At 40.1% G+C, this 17,284-nt stretch overlaps 1 protein-coding gene across 1 annotated transcript in view; it reads left to right on the plus strand.

The window, feature by feature from the left end:
- ush2a (Usher syndrome 2A (autosomal recessive, mild)) overlaps positions 1–17,284 on the plus strand; it is a 192,888-nt gene that overhangs the window by 21,480 nt on the left and 154,124 nt on the right. The window contains exons 5-9 of the mRNA XM_061068445.1: positions 8,742–8,805; positions 9,438–9,539; positions 9,879–10,068; positions 11,579–11,793; positions 13,812–14,033. Coding sequence (XP_060924428.1) covers positions 8,742–8,805; positions 9,438–9,539; positions 9,879–10,068; positions 11,579–11,793; positions 13,812–14,033 — 793 coding nt within the window. The remainder of the gene's footprint in view (positions 1–8,741; positions 8,806–9,437; positions 9,540–9,878; positions 10,069–11,578; positions 11,794–13,811; positions 14,034–17,284) is intronic.

The raw sequence follows: 17,284 nt of genomic DNA on the forward strand, positions 1-17,284 counted from the left end.
TTTCTCCACTCGCCGATGCAGGAGGAAAGGCCTGCGGCCTGTTGTCCTCAGTGGTGATCGGTGGAGGAAGAGAGTGAAGCAGCCTGGACCCCCCTCCTTTGGAGTTGCAGGAGAGGCGGCTGACCGCCTGCTGTCTTCGGTGGGGATGAGAAGAAAAGAGAACACATTGCACTCTGGGAGATTGAGTATTCTCCAGCCCATGCGGCTTGTCAGGACAAAGGACATGTGCTTTCAGGTTTTTACTTCGAATACAGGCCTGAAAGAGAGACCTGCCTTTTTGCACAAAAACCATGTCCCAACATCCCCCTTGCGGCGTCAGGATCGCACCTGACGTGTGTTCCTGAGGGCGTACTTGAACATGTTTAGTGCAAAGCTGGAAAAGTCAATTGTCAGCTCATTTGGACTGTAACATCTGGGCATTTGTATACACTATCTAGTTAGCTAAGCAAGATTCAAATTAGACAAATCATTCCGAGTTACAGTAACAGTACAAAATGAATAACCTGTGCTCTTCACTAGGTTTAAGGAGAAAACAGAAAATGTGACATTTGTAAATTGTAAGATAAGATGTAGAGAGAGACGCGTACAATGATAAGGTCATTTTTGAAATGTCCAAGAGTTTTGTTCACTCATGGGATCTTACTCAATGTAGTACTCAGTCGTATCTGTCAGATTTAACAATTTTCCTGCAGAAGGATGTCATAATTTTCAAAATCTCAAAATTCAAATGACTGTATCATTGTTTCTGTAATAATATGCTAATGTAATAACCTGTGTGGTATTGACTACATTTATTGAGGAATGAAAGTAGTCGATCCAAACATATTTACAAAGTTGGCAGTGGTATGTAAGTTTTAATCAGAATTAAGGTTTTGAGTTTGCTGCTGTTGCTAACAAAACAGTTTTCCTATTTTAACTGCATTAAACTTACTACTGACTGTCAGTACAGTGTTTAACTGTGTTGGTTATGAGCGTGAGGGTCGAGCTCTGGATCGCCTGTGTCGTGGCTCGGGGCTGTAACGCTCTGCGGAGCCAGACTCTAAGTTGACTTCAGAGGCGCTGTCACTGTGTGCTCGGTCATAACCATATTTTGAGCTGTACTCAGAGATGCTGTCGTCATCTTCTGAGTGGTTGTAATATGTCTGGGCCAGAATGTCAGAGTACGGCTTCCTGCAGCTTCTACTGTGGGAATGCCGATCTCTGGGAAGGTGGTGAACAGAGCGCCTGCACTCTGTGTCCCCATGCTGCCTGCTGTCACCCCCCCTTCTTTTGTTTTGAGGGGGGCGCTTTGAGGCTGCAGACAAATTTGACACCTTGATGTTTGTTCTGACAGGCTCGGTTGCACCAACTGCTGCCTTGACAGTGACAACAGTTTCCCAAGCCACCTGTGACATCTTCCTGATCTGCTGCATTGAAGGTTTTCCTTCCTGTGTCATCAGTACAACGTGTGTGCGTATACATGGATGTAAGTTACGTAAGAAAATAGTCTTGAAGGTAGGATCTTCTTCTAGTCCTGGTGTGTTCTTTCCCTGAAAATAAACATGCCTCAAGCGTTTGAAATAATCCTTGGGATTTTCACGACGTGAGTGTTTAATTTGGGAGGCTGTAACAATGGCTGTTATCACATCAGGAGTAGAAGAGAATTCTTCGACTAGTGCTCGACAGAGCTCTGTGTAGTTACATGCGACGCTGGAAGGAAGTGACTGAATAAACTTGTGAACAGCTGTAGAGCTGGTTTTTAACACAAGTCTAACCTTCTCTCTTTCTGTTGCATTTGGCACATCCCTTAAGCTGAGATCTAGTTCCCTAAAGTAATTATCAATGTTGTTATCACAGTTGTCTGGATCAAATTGTTTAATATCTTTAGCTAGAAACTCAAGCAACTCGAAGCGCGGACACTGTGGGGTCCGGCTGCGTGCATCACCTGCTACAGGTCTCTCTGGTTGAGGGGGAGGTGCTGAAACATTTTGGAATGTTGAAGTCCCCCCTTTCAAGAGTTGTGCACGAAAAAATGTGTCATGCATCAGTGGATGAGAAGTGTATGAGGCACAATGTGTTCTTGATGATAAACTACATGTGTCATTGATGTCAGTGTCAGAGTCAGTGAGATGGGAAGTTAGGAAGCTGTTACCTCTTCCTGTCAGTGGAGGATCAGAAGGTGACTTAATTCCCAAAGACTTCGGGTCGGATGGGATTTTGTCCCATCTTGGGAGTGAAGAGGGAGTTAACCGTACACTATCGGAGGAGTTTGAATCGGAATAACCAGAATCACTTTGGTTCAAAAACTGATGTGAGGCCGCGCCTTCTAATCTAAGTTTTAACAATTCCTCCTTGTGTGAAATTAGATCTGACTCTGCTGAGTGCAGGTCTTCCAAATAGTGCAGAGTTTTCTTACTAGCAGTCTGGACCTCCTGGAGGAGAAAAGCATTTTGTGCTCTCAGGGAATTTACCTCCTGTTCCATGGCTGCTTTGCTCTGACAGGCAAGGTTGATTTGCCTGTGGAAATTTAGGATCATACATCTCAACAATGGGCCCTTTGATGCTGTTTGTGCATCACACCTGTCATTAAGAAGTGAATCTATTTCTTTAATGCACTCATTGAAGTTCAACTTGCTGATGAATTCAGGATAGCCAGGGGTCAGGCTCTGTGCTAGGGAAAAAACAAATTGTTCAACACCGGGGTTCTCCATTGTTGAAACTGAAATTTAAGGATTAGATTTAAGTTTATAAATCAAAAGCGTGTGGTTGGCTTTTGTGTCGCGATGGCAGACACCTTGTAGTGTGGATTCTATCTTACACAAGCCTAACCAAAACTATGGTGTGTTAAATAGTTCACCAAACTTTTAATAGCACTAACTGATATGCAAGGCAGTAAGAGTTAGGGATTCTATAAATTCACAGGGCTGGAAGCACGCTGTGGCTCTTTCTCAGGTTCTCTTTATCCAACTTTGGCTGATATGCTAGGCAGTAGCAGCTAGGTACAAGCTCTGTTACATAGGGCCGGTGGCGCGATATGTCTTAATTCAAAACATTTAACAGTTACAGGAAATTTTGCAGCTTGACCAGTTAACATTGAATATGTGATATTCAAATGTTTAAAGAAATTCTTAAAATTTCAACAAAGAACATTCAACTAGAATTATTAGCAACAGGCAATCTTTTAGTGTAACACTATGGGGACTTAAAGTGGTAGTTATTAATAATTAATTATTAATAAACATTTAATTTATGAGTAAATTAAATTTAGACCACAATGCGCTTGTTTGTAAATACGGTTGAACGTCTACTCCGGTGGCAGACTAGTGGAATTGAATTCAAACCTTTAGCTTGACTGGAAATTCCAAATTCAGTTATTTCTGGCGTTGGCCAAAACTGAAAAACACATTAATATTGCATAGTCATGAAGTTTTGCCAATTGTACTCTGCCTCACACGGGCTGCACCATAAATGTTGGAGCAAAAATCAAAAATTTAATTAAAAATTAAACATTAATGAATGTGAAAAACTAATGAAAATAAAATGACTAGCAGACAATTAACAGACTAACAACAAATTAATAATAATAATTCATTAACTAACAAGAAAACATATTAGCTAAAATATGCTAAATAACAAAGATGTGTGTGTGTGTGTGTGTGTGTGTGTGTGTGTGTGTGTGTGTGTGAGGGTCTCTCTGGTGGCGAACAAAGAGAGTCACACCTTCCTGTGATCTTTTAAGATCTCTAAGATAGCAGGCCCTCTTCTTCTGCAGAAGTGGTTTTACGACATGCAGGGGGGTTTGAGCTAATGAGGTGAGGAGATATGCGTGTCTGTGTGGATGTTAAACTGAAAGGGTCAGAGGAATCCTGTGAGGAGCGTGTCTAACATTTAACTTTCATCTTATTTGTAACCACAATAACACCACCTATATCAAACTTTAAACACCACACAGAATCAAATAAACAGTCTTGCTTAGCCTAGTAAAGTTATTAAGCCCAGATGTTACCCGTCCTCAGAAAGGAAGAAAGTTGCTGTGCAGTTCGGTTAGCAGTTCGTCCTGCTGGCTGTGTGAAGTCTTCTGGCTCGTATGGTCTCTGCTTCCGCGGTTCTGTTGAGCTGTGCAGTTCAGTTGCTTATTGAATCTTTAGTTCTTACCTGCAGGACACCGAGTCGCTGCAAGGAGTTTAGAAGAAACTTGTGATGCGTGGAGGTTTTCTCGAGAAGATGAGCTGGAAGCTCGACCTTTGACCTCCAGTTGTTGGAAAGAGGAGATTTGAGCTGGAGAAATCAGGTTTCTCCACTCGCCGATGCAGGAGGAAAGGCCTGCGGCCTGTTGTCCTCAGTGGTGATCGGTGGAGGAAGAGAGTGAAGCAGCCTGGACCCCCCTCCTTTGGAGTTGCAGGAGAGGCGGCTGACCGCCTGCTGTCTTCGGTGGGGATGAGGAGAAAAGAGAGGACCAGCCCTCCGCCCTCGGAGGGATTGGAGAAAGAGAAAGACTTTGGGGGAGGCCTGCTATTATATAGGCCCAGTAGCCTCCAGGTCATGTGGCCAGATTTGACCAATTGGCAGCTGATCCTGGTAGAAATTCGCACCTATGTGCGAAGATGCTGAAACAAAGGGGACATGTTGCCTCCTGGGAGACGGAGTTATTTGACCTTCTCAGGACAAAGAGAACACATTGCACTCTGGGAGATTGAGTATTCTCCAGCCCATGCGGCTTGTCAGGACAAAGGACATGTGCTTTCAGGTTTTTACTTCGAATACAGGCCTGAAAGAGAGACCTGCCTTTTTGCACAAAAACCATGTCCCAACAATCAGTACAATGTGTGGCTTTCATGTTCTTCCCTCACCATTCTATCAAGAGCTGCCAGCTCAGCCTCCGATTGGCTCTGCCCTTGAAAGAGGAAAAAGTAAGGCATGTATGAATGAGTAAAATCACGCCCTGAACTCCGCCTCAAAAAATATGCCAGTTATTCATAACGAAGAAAACTATCGATTGTTATTCAATAAAAAAAAGCTGCTGGACATAGTAATGATTTAAAAAACACAAGATGACTTAAAAAGGTTGCAATGTTCTTTGTCATTGTCCGAAGTCTATAGTTATTACTAGATTAAGGAGTGCATCAGTGTGTTTTTAGGTGCTGCATTTCTGACATCCATCCGTCCATTAGCTAGAACTAGTGAACTGCTTTTCCTGAACATATCTGTTTGGAGTGGCCTGTGGTAGTACTGGTTTATCTCTGAAATTGTAAAAGTGACCTGCCACTGCTATAGAGCGCTGGTCGCCGGTTTATTCAAAGTTCATAAATATCAAATGCATTATCAAAATCGCACCAAATTAAACACTGCATTTCCCAGGGCACTTATTGTTACACATGCCAAGTGTGAAGCTGATAGATAGATATCGTGTTAGGGTCACGAGGGGGATGGAGCCAATCCCAGCCGACATTGGGTGAAAGGCGGTTTACAGCCTGGACAGGTGGCTTTCATTTCAGACAGATACAGAAAAGGGTTCTGTAATGAGGTTCTCAAATGTGGACAAATAAAAATGCCTGTCAGGGTAACTAGAGTGTGAATCTCAGGAATTGTAGTTAACTCTAGTTGCTGTATTAATCACTAAATCAACCAGGACTGGAAGTGTTAAGGCGTGTTTTTTTTATCCTATATAATGAGAGAAGCCGATCCAAGATTTTGGTTCAATCAAATGTTTTATTTAAAGATACAATGAAAAGTTATTCATAGCTATGGACAATTATCACAGCCTATGCTAATTAAGTTAGCAGTAGGAAGATGAAAATGGCCCCGAACAGAAGGGGTTTGATATAGTTATAACAGTAGATTTGATGTGATTGGTTATGAACATTTGGAGGGGAGTCACCGCTAATCACTTTGGATCTCCCTTATTGGTCCAGCCGCAGTCCCACGCCTCTTGTTACCGAATCCAGGAAGTGACAGCGAGCAGCTCTCCGTCATGCACCTACGCTACTCTACCGGTTGCTAGGGCAACTCTATCTACCCTGACAGTCTGATGTTGTCTCGTAATTCAGCCTTGAGTAGAAAGTGTCTTGCTCTAGCCATCTTGGCTGCACCAACTTAACCATAACAAAACTCTCTTCGACTCTCCTATCAGGACAGCTGTTAGACTGGCCATCCTTGTGACGTACAAACATTATTAGCAAATTCCAAATATTAAATATGATAAGCGAAAGGTTGAAAATAATGATTTGTATAAGGTAATGTTATTGACCCACTGCTCCTACCTCCCCTTCCGCCTTTATGAAAAGAGTCATTCATTATGGTTTGAGAAACTATTATTGTGTTATTGTGTGTCTGCTCCATCAAAACAATCTTGACTGTGAATGTGTAAACATTCGCATCCTCGAAACTAAACAATGTCATACTGACTTTGCCCCAGAAAGGACAGCTCCTTGAATTCTGTCTGATGTTGAATACAGCTAATGAAAATATGCTTTAATATCCAAGAAGTTAATTATGAGGACAACTAAAAGATACATTATTGGCACTAAACAGCAACGGTTATTAAATTAATTTGTATGTGCATTATATCTAGCTAAAACTACCTCTAGCTTTATTATTAAGAGTTCTTTCAGACACAACCTATAGTTAAAAGTTTGAAATTCCTAACAGAAGCTGGATTACAAAACCATTGAGAAAAGTATTTAACATTTTTTTAACATTGGGTTGTGAATGAGTCAATTAAGAATTATGAGGGGAAAAAAGACGTATCACACCCCTAGTTGCCTGTATTAAATATCATCAGGTAAAAAAACATGAAAACAAAGAGTAGGAAACTGAGAGAGATGGTTGACAAAATCAGAAACCCAGAGAAAAAAGACAGGGACCTACAGAGAGAAGAGAGAACTAAGGCTTATACCTTGCATCATCCCAGTAACAATAGAGAGAGTGCTTTTCAGAGGAAGCCATAATCCCATTTCCACACGCTAAAGAAATCCTGAGCCAAAGCCTAAGGCTGCACAACCACACACTGTTCTAACACACTTAGATCCCATAACACTCTCTCACTCGCGCTCTGTTTTACACACTCATAACCCCCCAAACACACACACTGTAGTTGGCCCAAACATAGCAAAGCTTCTCTCAAATGCAAATACACACATAGATACACACCCGTTTTTTTTGGAGAGCCTCAAACACACATGCACACACTTTCACAGATAAAGCTAGACATGGCATGGGTTCTGTCGATGCTTACAGACATTATCCGTATTCTCAGAGTTGTTGTCAAACTACACATAACTTTGTTGGACACTAAAAGACTGGCTCTCTTTGGACCAGCATCATTGTCTGTGTGTGGGTCTCTTATGTGTCCAACATTGTCGTGTAGTGTATGCATGGTTGTCTTGTGTGCAGTCCAGGATTCACATGTGTGCCTGGACACTGAGCTCATATGTTTTAGATTTTCCAGTTTACAAGTGTATTTGCTTGATAAACAGACTTTGGTACTGAGGCGTATATGACCAACTGTATGTTGCATCTCTTCTCCAACACCTCCTTTACCTCCTGGTCTATGCAAGTGAGAAAACTGTTGTCATATATAAGACCAATTTTGTTATTGCTATAAAAGACAATTGACTAGAATGACACTCAGTAGAGTTTGTAGCCCCAGAAAGGTCCAACAGTCGTCTTAAATTCAATCAAGCAAATTTCATACACTTCCCTAAATGTGTCTAATTTTTCCATCTAGATCCATAAATACTCCCTGGGATACAGTAAAAATGTTGAAAAACACAAAGTTAAAAAATCCTGGATCCCCGGCTGATCTGGAACAACATCTTTCCACCTCGTTTTGTGGAGATGAACGAACCAATAAACAGACAGGGGTGAAAACATTATGTCCTTTCCAAAGGTAGAAGGGAAGGGGAATGGAACTCGGTAGACTGTGTATCTCGGCTAAGGCTTAACAGTCCTCTTATAATCAAACAAGCCTCATAGCTAAGGCCCCATTACACAGTGTCAGCTACACATTGGTGGTAGGTATAGGGTCGTGGCCCTATTTCTAACCTAAAAGCTATGAAACAACATGTAAAATCTGATAGATCCAGATTTTTATTTTAATCCCTACCCAGTCACATAGAATCATGGATACCAGTACCATTAACATAACTGTTTTTGCGTTAAATAGGTTAATAAACAACAACAAAAACACAGGAAACTGACGGGGGTGACAACATAGCTTCCTTAGGGGAGGTGTTTGTTATTGAATACACAGAAGAAGAATTTTACATTTTTTGGGGATCATCACACTCAATATCCTCTTTTCCACTGTTTATATAAAAAGGTTTTCAATTAGCCAAGAATAATGGCTATTCTTGGCTGTTTTGAACATAGAGTATTTTACAGTAAGGAGCCAGATTCTTTTAGAACTTGTTAAACACAGTTTTCCTCAATAGAGAAATGGGTGAAGCTAATAGATAAGACCTGGTTATCCTTAGACAGGCCTGTTTTGTCCCTGGTCTTAAACCAAGTTAATGATTTTGCCCTTTTATAAGTCTTGTTGCTTTCTCTGGGAACTGAGTGCAGACTGTGGCAGATCCTGGTCGGCTTTGTTCCATGAACTTGGTCTTTATAAGCAGCTGCAGGCAGCCTCACTTAGCTTGTGTCAAGAAACTGATAAGATAATCTACTAAATACTGTGAAATCCTCTCACTCACTTCCTTCAGTACAAACCCATTAACACTGTCTTGATGTTTTTTTCTCCCCCTCTCTTTTCATCTCTCCAGGGTCTAATCAGTTCATTGGGCGGATGCAGGACTTTAGATTTTATCCTGCCACTCTGACCAACAGGTGAGTTAGATGGAGTGAGGAAGAGTAACAGGTAATGAGCAGCTATCTGCAGAGAAAGAGGGAGGAATCACAAAAGGACCCCAGGAAATTAATGTTGTGAACGACAAGGTTATTTGGAAGAAGGGTAACCATGATTTACTCAGGCAAAGGAAAAGGATGTCATATTTTAGATAGATTGATTAAAGGGAAAAGGATAAAAATGAGGAGAAATAGAGGTATTGTATGGATTTGGACTACAAGGGTAGAGGAGAGATAGTTAGAGGAAAGAAGAGTAATCATTGCATCTTAAGATCCATACTGCTTCCAGAGGATTTCCCTGAGAGTTCAATACCAGGCAATTAGTGTTGTGTTTACCAGTGGTGTAGAGAATACAGTGCGGACTCGGAGTTTACAAATTTGTCTAATCAAGATTAGGGTTTGACAAAATGAGGGATCGAATTTCCAAATGATGTCTCTGATTTTCCACTTCTAAATGTTCAGTCACAGGCTCCTTAACAGGTGCTTCAAGAGTTTATCTCAACATTGGACAACATTTAATTTGTTTTCTATTCTGTCGAATTTTGTATAAAACTTCACTTTGCTCCAGTGAGTTATTATAGTTAAATTAACTCTTCTGTTTCTTGTTTTAACAGGGAAATAGTGGAGTTGTACTCAGGAGTCCTGCCTGAGCTCCATGTCCAGTCAGAGTGTCGCTGTCCTCCCAGTCACCCCCGAGTACACCCTTTAGTTGAGAGGTACATTATCACAACTTCTCACAAATTATTATCCTGAGTAAAAATCTGTGATTATTACTTTTATTCATGATATTTATATGTTTATTGTATTTTGCCTACTATTTGATCATTACATGCGTATATATGTCATACACACCTGAGCTGCAGACTAATAGCGTAGCAGACTCTAAGCAGCACTAGCAGTTATTATTTCTCTACTCTGATGGTTTCATGTTGTTTGTTGCAAAGCACTTTGTTACTTGTATCGAAAAAGTGCTACACAAATAAGGTTATTATTATTATTTTTATTATTAATGTAGCTGTTACTGTTGTGTACATTAAAGCTGTCAATCTTTACAGATACTGCATCCCCAACGCTGTTGAGGACACCACCAATGACAGAGTCTTAAGACTGAACCTTAATGCCCACCCCCTCAGTTACATCAACGACCAGGACATGGGAACCACATGGCTTTCTAAGATCATGACATCAGAGGAACTGGATGAAGGAGTCACAATTACAGTAGATTTAACCAATGGACAATATCAGGTAACTCATCTAATATTTATTTAATTCAAATCAATCCTGTTCAATTTGTACAACACATTATCTGAAGGCACTTTACATGGTAAGAATGAGTCTAACAGTAAAATAGAAAGATACAAAACAGTTCCCAGAGTGAGCAAATACTTGGTGACTATCGAGAGGAAAAAAAACTGGAGCAGAACCAGACTCAGTGTGGGCGTCCATCTCCCTCGAGTGGTTGGTTGAAAGGAAAGAAAGACAGTGAGAGAGGGAGGTAAAGAAAGAAGAGAGAGACCAGGAACAGTCAATATAATCACTCTATATTTATTCTCGGGATTCAAATGTGGTTGCATAAACAGTGGTGTAAAGTATTTGGGCACGTTATTTAAAGTTATTGCAACAATCCACACTTTAGTGTGTGACATCTAAAACAGAAGAATTTGTAATTCAGATGGCAAGAAATTGCAGATTTTGAGCTAATGTTTGTATGTTAGCCTAAATGAGTATATAATTTTAGGTCATTGTGTTGTCTATTATGTGTATTTGCCCCCTTACCTACTCACTTGTTGTTATCTACATTACACTGGGAAAAAAAGTGGAAATTGCACCACACACTTTGCTGTATCTATCTGCTTGTAACTGTGTGTGCTGTGGACAGTGGTTTTATCTTTTCTCTAAGCACTGCAGTGAGGGTAGACAGGGGGGCAAAGAGAGAGTGAGGGGGTGGGGGGGATTGCTGGATTTGGGCGTTGTCGACACTAAGGTTGTCAAAAGACTCATCCCTCTCCTGTCTGAAGTGTGTATGTGAGCGCGGGCAGGATTTTGGGAGCTGTCCTGACGTGGTCGCTCAGCTCAGGTCCCTGGATAAAAGACACTTTCTGAAGTGTGTGTGTGTGCCTGCCTCTCTGTGTGTGTGTGTGTGTGTTGTGTGTGTGTGTGTGTGTGTGTGTGTGTGTGTGTGTGTGTGTGTGTGTGTGTGTGTGTGTGTGTGTGTGTGTGTGTGTGTGTGTGTGTGTGTGTGTGTGTGTGTGTGTGTGTGTGTGTGTGTGTGTGTGTGTGTGTGTGAGCAGCAGTGGTGGCTTAATGCACTCCCTGCTGTGTAACCTACTGTCCCAGCCCACACTGTAGTGGAGCAGATAACACTTAACACGCACAACTACACCTACACACACAGGCAGGCAGGCAAATGGTTTTGTGTGTGTTTGCGTGCGTGCATTAAGTTTGGGTTGTTTAGTTTACTCACTAATCAAGACTAAGACTGCATGTTTGGATCAACACTCAGCAACTGACCTGTATATTTTAATGTTTTGTCCATACCATTAAAAGGAATGCAGGGGCAGAAAGTGAGCATCTCTTATTATAATTCAGTGCCCTTCAATGTTACTATAGATGGAAATAACAATCTTAACATAAAGCTTCACTATGATTTGACTAAGTTCATGCCTGCTGTGTTGTAGTCCATTATATTTCACATATTCACCTTTATAAAAAGTCTGGTTCTGTGCATACAAACTCACCCTCGTCTCTTCTGCAGGTGTTCTATGTTATAGTTCAGTTCGGGGGTCTTCTGCCTGAATCGGTTCTGATCCAAAGGCAGGGACGTGACCTCACAGACCCAGAGAGTGAACCCAACACAGAACAGCCCTGGTTAGACTGGCAGTACATGGCCAGGAACTGCAGTGTGTTTACAATGAAGAACAATGGACCTTTACCAACACCAGGCTCAGTCAACTGTCTGCAGCTGCCCACGTACGTATGAGTCAGTGCCATTGAATATGTTTATGTTGAATATAAATGGAGGATATGTACCTAATTATGATACATTTGTGTCAAAGAAAACAAAAGATCAAAACTTTTTAGATAATTCCATTTCAGACAAAGTTTTTAGTTTATTTATTTTTGCCTCAAGCAGAGATTCAAGATTGTTTATTTTGTCCAGTAACTACTACTATATACAACATGGCAGCCTCCATAGAGAGGCCCGCTCCCGATGTAAATATAAAGTATTTAAATATAAAGGGCCCATTCTAGAATAGAAAAAAAAAACAATTGTACAATTTAAATGCAACACACTGGTGAAAACATCCAAATGATAGCTTTATATTCAATTTCTGCCAGTAGAACCCTCACACCTAGATCTTACACACTGGACCTTTAACTTTTATTTAATAAAATATAAGAAAACACAAGTCAAAGTAATTGGAATATATTTAAAAGCAGTACAGTGACTGATAAATAGTAGAAAAATTGCACAGTTTATTTCAATGTTATGATGAATAACCTTCAGATTATTAATAAAATGTATGTAACTACCATAATCTTAAAACAGGTTCAGAGAAAGCCAGATATTTGATTGGACATCAACAGGACAATAACACGGTATACTTATTGTTGGTATAATGTCGTGTTTTGGGTTGTTTTTAAGTTTTTGTATGTTACCGAGTCATCAGTCAGATAAAGATGTGTCAGGAGGATACAGATTGATCATCCAATTATAAACAGCCTAATGTGGAAAACAGAAAACAAACTCCTCGGCCAGCGCTTTGTGTGTATGGGGCATTATTCCCAGAACAGGATCACAGGTTTTTTCACTGAATACTATCTGGTGGTCATGGCCTCTACAGTGCAAAACAGATTACACAGAAATTTACTGGCAAGACAAAGTAAAGTAAGTGTATAAAACAAGTTTAATAGCACATCGATGCGCACACACACACACACACGTTTGTGCAGTAATATACGTAAAAGATAATTCAAGTGAAATGAATGGGAATCAAACATAAACCCATTACAAATACACACACAAATAGAGTAAATGCACACATAGAAACACAATAGCAGTCTCAAAGTGACTAGATCTATGAAGCTAACCTCCTACAGTGTTGCCTTGGCACATGACCAATAACAGGCGATTGGCACCAAGTAGAGAGATGGATTTGGATCATACTCTGACATACACACAATAGATCCTGGCATAGCTGTTTGTATCAATGCCCTGGTTGGCACTAGATGGAATAGGTATGAATAGATCACAGATTATTTGGTCACTGCTTATTTTTCACATGAGTGACAAACGATATCACACACAACCTTTCCTGGCACTGTTTGTATTAGTTGAATTGGCATAAGCAGTCGGACCTGACACTGGCAGCCATGACATGAATGGTTGATGATTAAATCAAAAAGTCTTTAATCTTTCAAGATCTTTTCTTTTTGTTTATCTCGCGAGATGGTTTTACCGCTGCAGGAGACATAGCTTCCACTCACCCTGCAGGAGTTTCTGGCAAGACAAATCTGAGAGCACCCCAGTCAATTCATGCGTTTTTAGTTACAGTTGTGCTCCAGGAGTGTTGTTGGTCCTCAGTTTGCATAATGTCTAGATAGAGATGAACACAACAGGTTGGAATGTACTCTGCATTTAAAAAATACTCTGGCCACAAATCTTTCCAAATTTCTTGGATCTATTTTTTTTTTGGGGGGACTTAAAAGTAATTTTATTTATCTGCCACAACAGCAAAATATGTGTCCGTTGCTTAAACCTGCTATGTTCATCTGACCAGTTTGTCAGTCTGTGGTACACCTTATTATATCTGAAGATAATGCACCTCTGCTGAGTCGAGACATGACTAACATCTCCTCAAAGTTAAAACAGTCTTGTTGTATTGAACATCTATATTGATAATAAATCATATTATAGATATCACATTTTACAAACAAACATTTTTTGCTAATGCTCCATTGGCTTAAAGTGTGTTTATGTTTTCCAGCGATGTGCCTTTCTCAGGAGGCAACATCACATTCAGCCTGTTGACCCCGCAGCCGAACATGAGACCAGGCTACAATGACTTCTACAACACTCCTGCCCTGCAGAAAATGGTGCATGCCACCCAGGTCAGGATACATTTGAGCGGACAGTACCACACCAGAGGGGCTGGCGTGAACCAGCGACACAAATACTACGCCATCAAGGAAATCACCATCAGTGGCAGGTGAGGTGTTATATATATTTATTCAGACATCCACTTTCATCCGTTTGTTTCTGGGTGTTGTTGTTTGTGTTTGAGATGTTGTCAAGAAAGAAGAAATTGAATTTTAGGCAAATAAGTAGACTGTTCCCTACATATAGCAAATATAGCTTTTATATCTTAGAGTGCATATTTGTTGTATTTAATGTCCTTTCCGTTTCCGTAAATGTTCATAATTTCACTATTTTTAAGTAATTGGAACCAACATGCGCAGAACATTTCCAATTTGTTAGTAGGTCTCCTGCCACTAACTAGAATGGATCTAAGTGTTGTAGTTGTTAAAAAAGAACAGTTGTTCAGTGTTGTTTTGCCATAAACTATTGATTGTAGTTTGACCTGTAGAAAAATATTTTGCCACAGACTGTTGGGTTTCAGTGGAGCTTTCTGAGTAATTGTGAACACATCTCCATCATTAGACTGACAGTGACTTTTTTATGACTGTGGTAATTATGGGATTATGCAGGAGGCAATCATCTCTAGCACTGTCTCCCCCTCCTCTTCCCTCTAAGCTGTTTTAATTAGTCGCTTGTTACAGTAAAGTCGGAAAAACAGAGACTCAGAGCTGCTGAAATCTCATCTGTGCATTCTTCGTCCCTCCTTCTCTCCCCCTCCTTTCATCATACGTCTATTTCTCTTTCTCTTAATTCTTTATAAAGCATGTAAATAAGCATAATGGCAAAAGGAAATACACTCACTACTTGATCAAGTGTGTCTTTGTATATCTCATGTATGAGAATATAATTCTATGTGTTATGCTTGAGGTTTCTTCCTCTACTTGAGGTTAAATGGGAGTTTTCTTTCTCCCCTAAGTCAAGTGTTTGCTTATTGTGGCAAATGTTGGGTTTCCCTATAAAGGTCTTGACTGCAAAGTGCCTTGAGATAATGTATTTGGGGGTTTAATTGAATTGAATTAAACAAATCCTCCTTTACTACAGAAACATAATTCAGCCAGTGAGGTCATGTTTTCCCCAGTGTGTTTGTTTGTTGGTTAGTTGGTAAGTTTGAAACCAGGATTACGCAAAACCGCTGGACAGAATTCCATGAAACTTGGCTGGAAGGATGTGGTATAGATCAGGACGAACCCATTACATTTAGGTGCAGATTTGGATCAGACAGACCTAGCTTTTTTAAATTTTTAACATTGCAAAACAGAACATGTGTATAATTCTGAGCATATCCAAATAAAAATCCAGATCTACTGAATTTAAATGTGGTTTCATAAGAGGACTGTTGGGCCTTGGCGGAGGTATGCACTATGTCATTCTAGTTCATGAAGTAAACAGAAGAAAGTTTTTATGGCTCGACCTCTATTAGACATTAAAAAAGTCCAGTAACAATATATCAGTGCTACCCTAATCGTGCAACGCTAATATATGGCACAATTATCAATTTCATCATGATGATGTAAATAAAAAATTATTACATTATTAGTGTGGCATATCCAGTTTAAAAGGCTGTTAACAGTGTTACTGTTGCAGACTATGCAATTATTATTTATTAGACATCATAAGAGGAACATGAAGATGGTTGAACCGAATAAAGAAAGTATTTAATGGGATATGACATGGGATGTCACTAAAGGATAAAAGGTCAAAACTGCTTCTGGTACCCAATAATAGTTAGAGATTCCTGCTGCAATCTCAGCTGAACCTAAGGCATGAATTCTTTAAAAAATGTTCAGCCTTGTCTTTGCATGTTTCATCTGTACAATTATAGTTATAATTATAACAGAGATGCACCTTTTCATTCATAGCACTTATGTTTTTACCTGTGTTGTTGACCTCTTTTTTCATTTTCTATACATTTTAAATTTACTATGTTTTTCTCAGGACCACTGTGATCCCGTTGTACACTGTGTCACACTATTGCCTTTTAGATGCTTAACAACTAGAATGTCACTCAGTCACTAAGTCGCCTCAATCATTTCTAGATATCACTCCTCCTAAATATGTCTGAATTTTTGTGATTAAGATCTGTGAAAACAAATTTGAGGCATTAACAAATAATTCTCAGACCTTTTCTGTGTGCGACTAAAACTGTTCCTTGGTTGCACCGGTGCGTTGTGTTGCTTCTCCTATCTCCGCCCCTTTCAGTCTGAGAGCGGAGTTAACAGCGGAGTGCTGCTGCTTCAGGACCAGATCAGAAGCAGCAGTTGGTTTGTACCATGTCCGAGTCGCTGTCTGAGCTTCCTCCCTCCACACTCCTGCTGACCTGCAATCACTTTAAACTTTAACAATAAAAACCAACACTAATCAGAAGTTATTAGGGCCTGAACAGTGCTGAGGTTTACTTTGTGTTTGTTTAATTCGCTCAAGAGATTATGAGAAACGTATTTAATTACATTGAAAAAAGTCCAATATTTGTATTACTCATATTTCACCTGTTACATGACTGGAACGATTCATCATCCAACATCATCGATTAATAATTTTATATATAGATCGTCTGTTTGAAGAGTGACACAGAGACATCCACGCACGCACAATCTTAGCGGAAACTCTACTAATTTAATACAATAGAAAGCTAATAGCTCATCTAACTTGTAATCCCATGAAGTTTACCGAGCTGGCCACATATATCCTGTGCCAAATGTTTAACATTCATTTAAGAGCAATTTTTGTCAACAGAAAACACATTGCCTCTGCGTTAAACTTCTTGATCCACAGGAAAGACTGTACTGCACTTAACACATTGTTGATTTGATTAGAAATCAGTTTATTATCTGTTTCAGAAGCAGATTTGATTAATTTAGCCATCGTGCAACAGAAAGTGACACAAAGAGAACAAGAGGTGAAAGGATACAGAGAAGAAACCGAAAGAGAGAAAGCCACTGAATATCTGAATGAATAATTAAATGACTGCCGCTGCCGTGCTCTCTCTGTGTGTGTGTGTGTGTGTGTGTGTGTGTGTGTGTGTGTGTGTGTGTGTGTGTGTGTGTGTGTGTGTGTGTGTGTGTGTGTGTGTGTGTGTGTGTGTGTGTGTGTGTGTGTGTGTGTGTGTGTGTGTGTGTGTGTGTGTGTGTGTGTGTATGAATAGTCTGCTACGTGCTACGTCGCTCTGATAATTCTCAGGATGGCATTTATAAATGTTGAATGGCAATTTCCTAATGGTGCCACTGCTGTTCAATGGATGACAGACTGCTACTTCGTTTGTGTTTGGTTTTTCATCATACAACACAATTTGAGATTTTGATGAGCAAATTTGTCTATGTTAAT

The sequence above is a fragment of the Limanda limanda genome, chromosome 3 (genome assembly GCF_963576545.1).
Source record: "Limanda limanda chromosome 3, fLimLim1.1, whole genome shotgun sequence".
Taxonomy (NCBI): Eukaryota; Metazoa; Chordata; class Actinopteri; order Pleuronectiformes; family Pleuronectidae; genus Limanda; species Limanda limanda.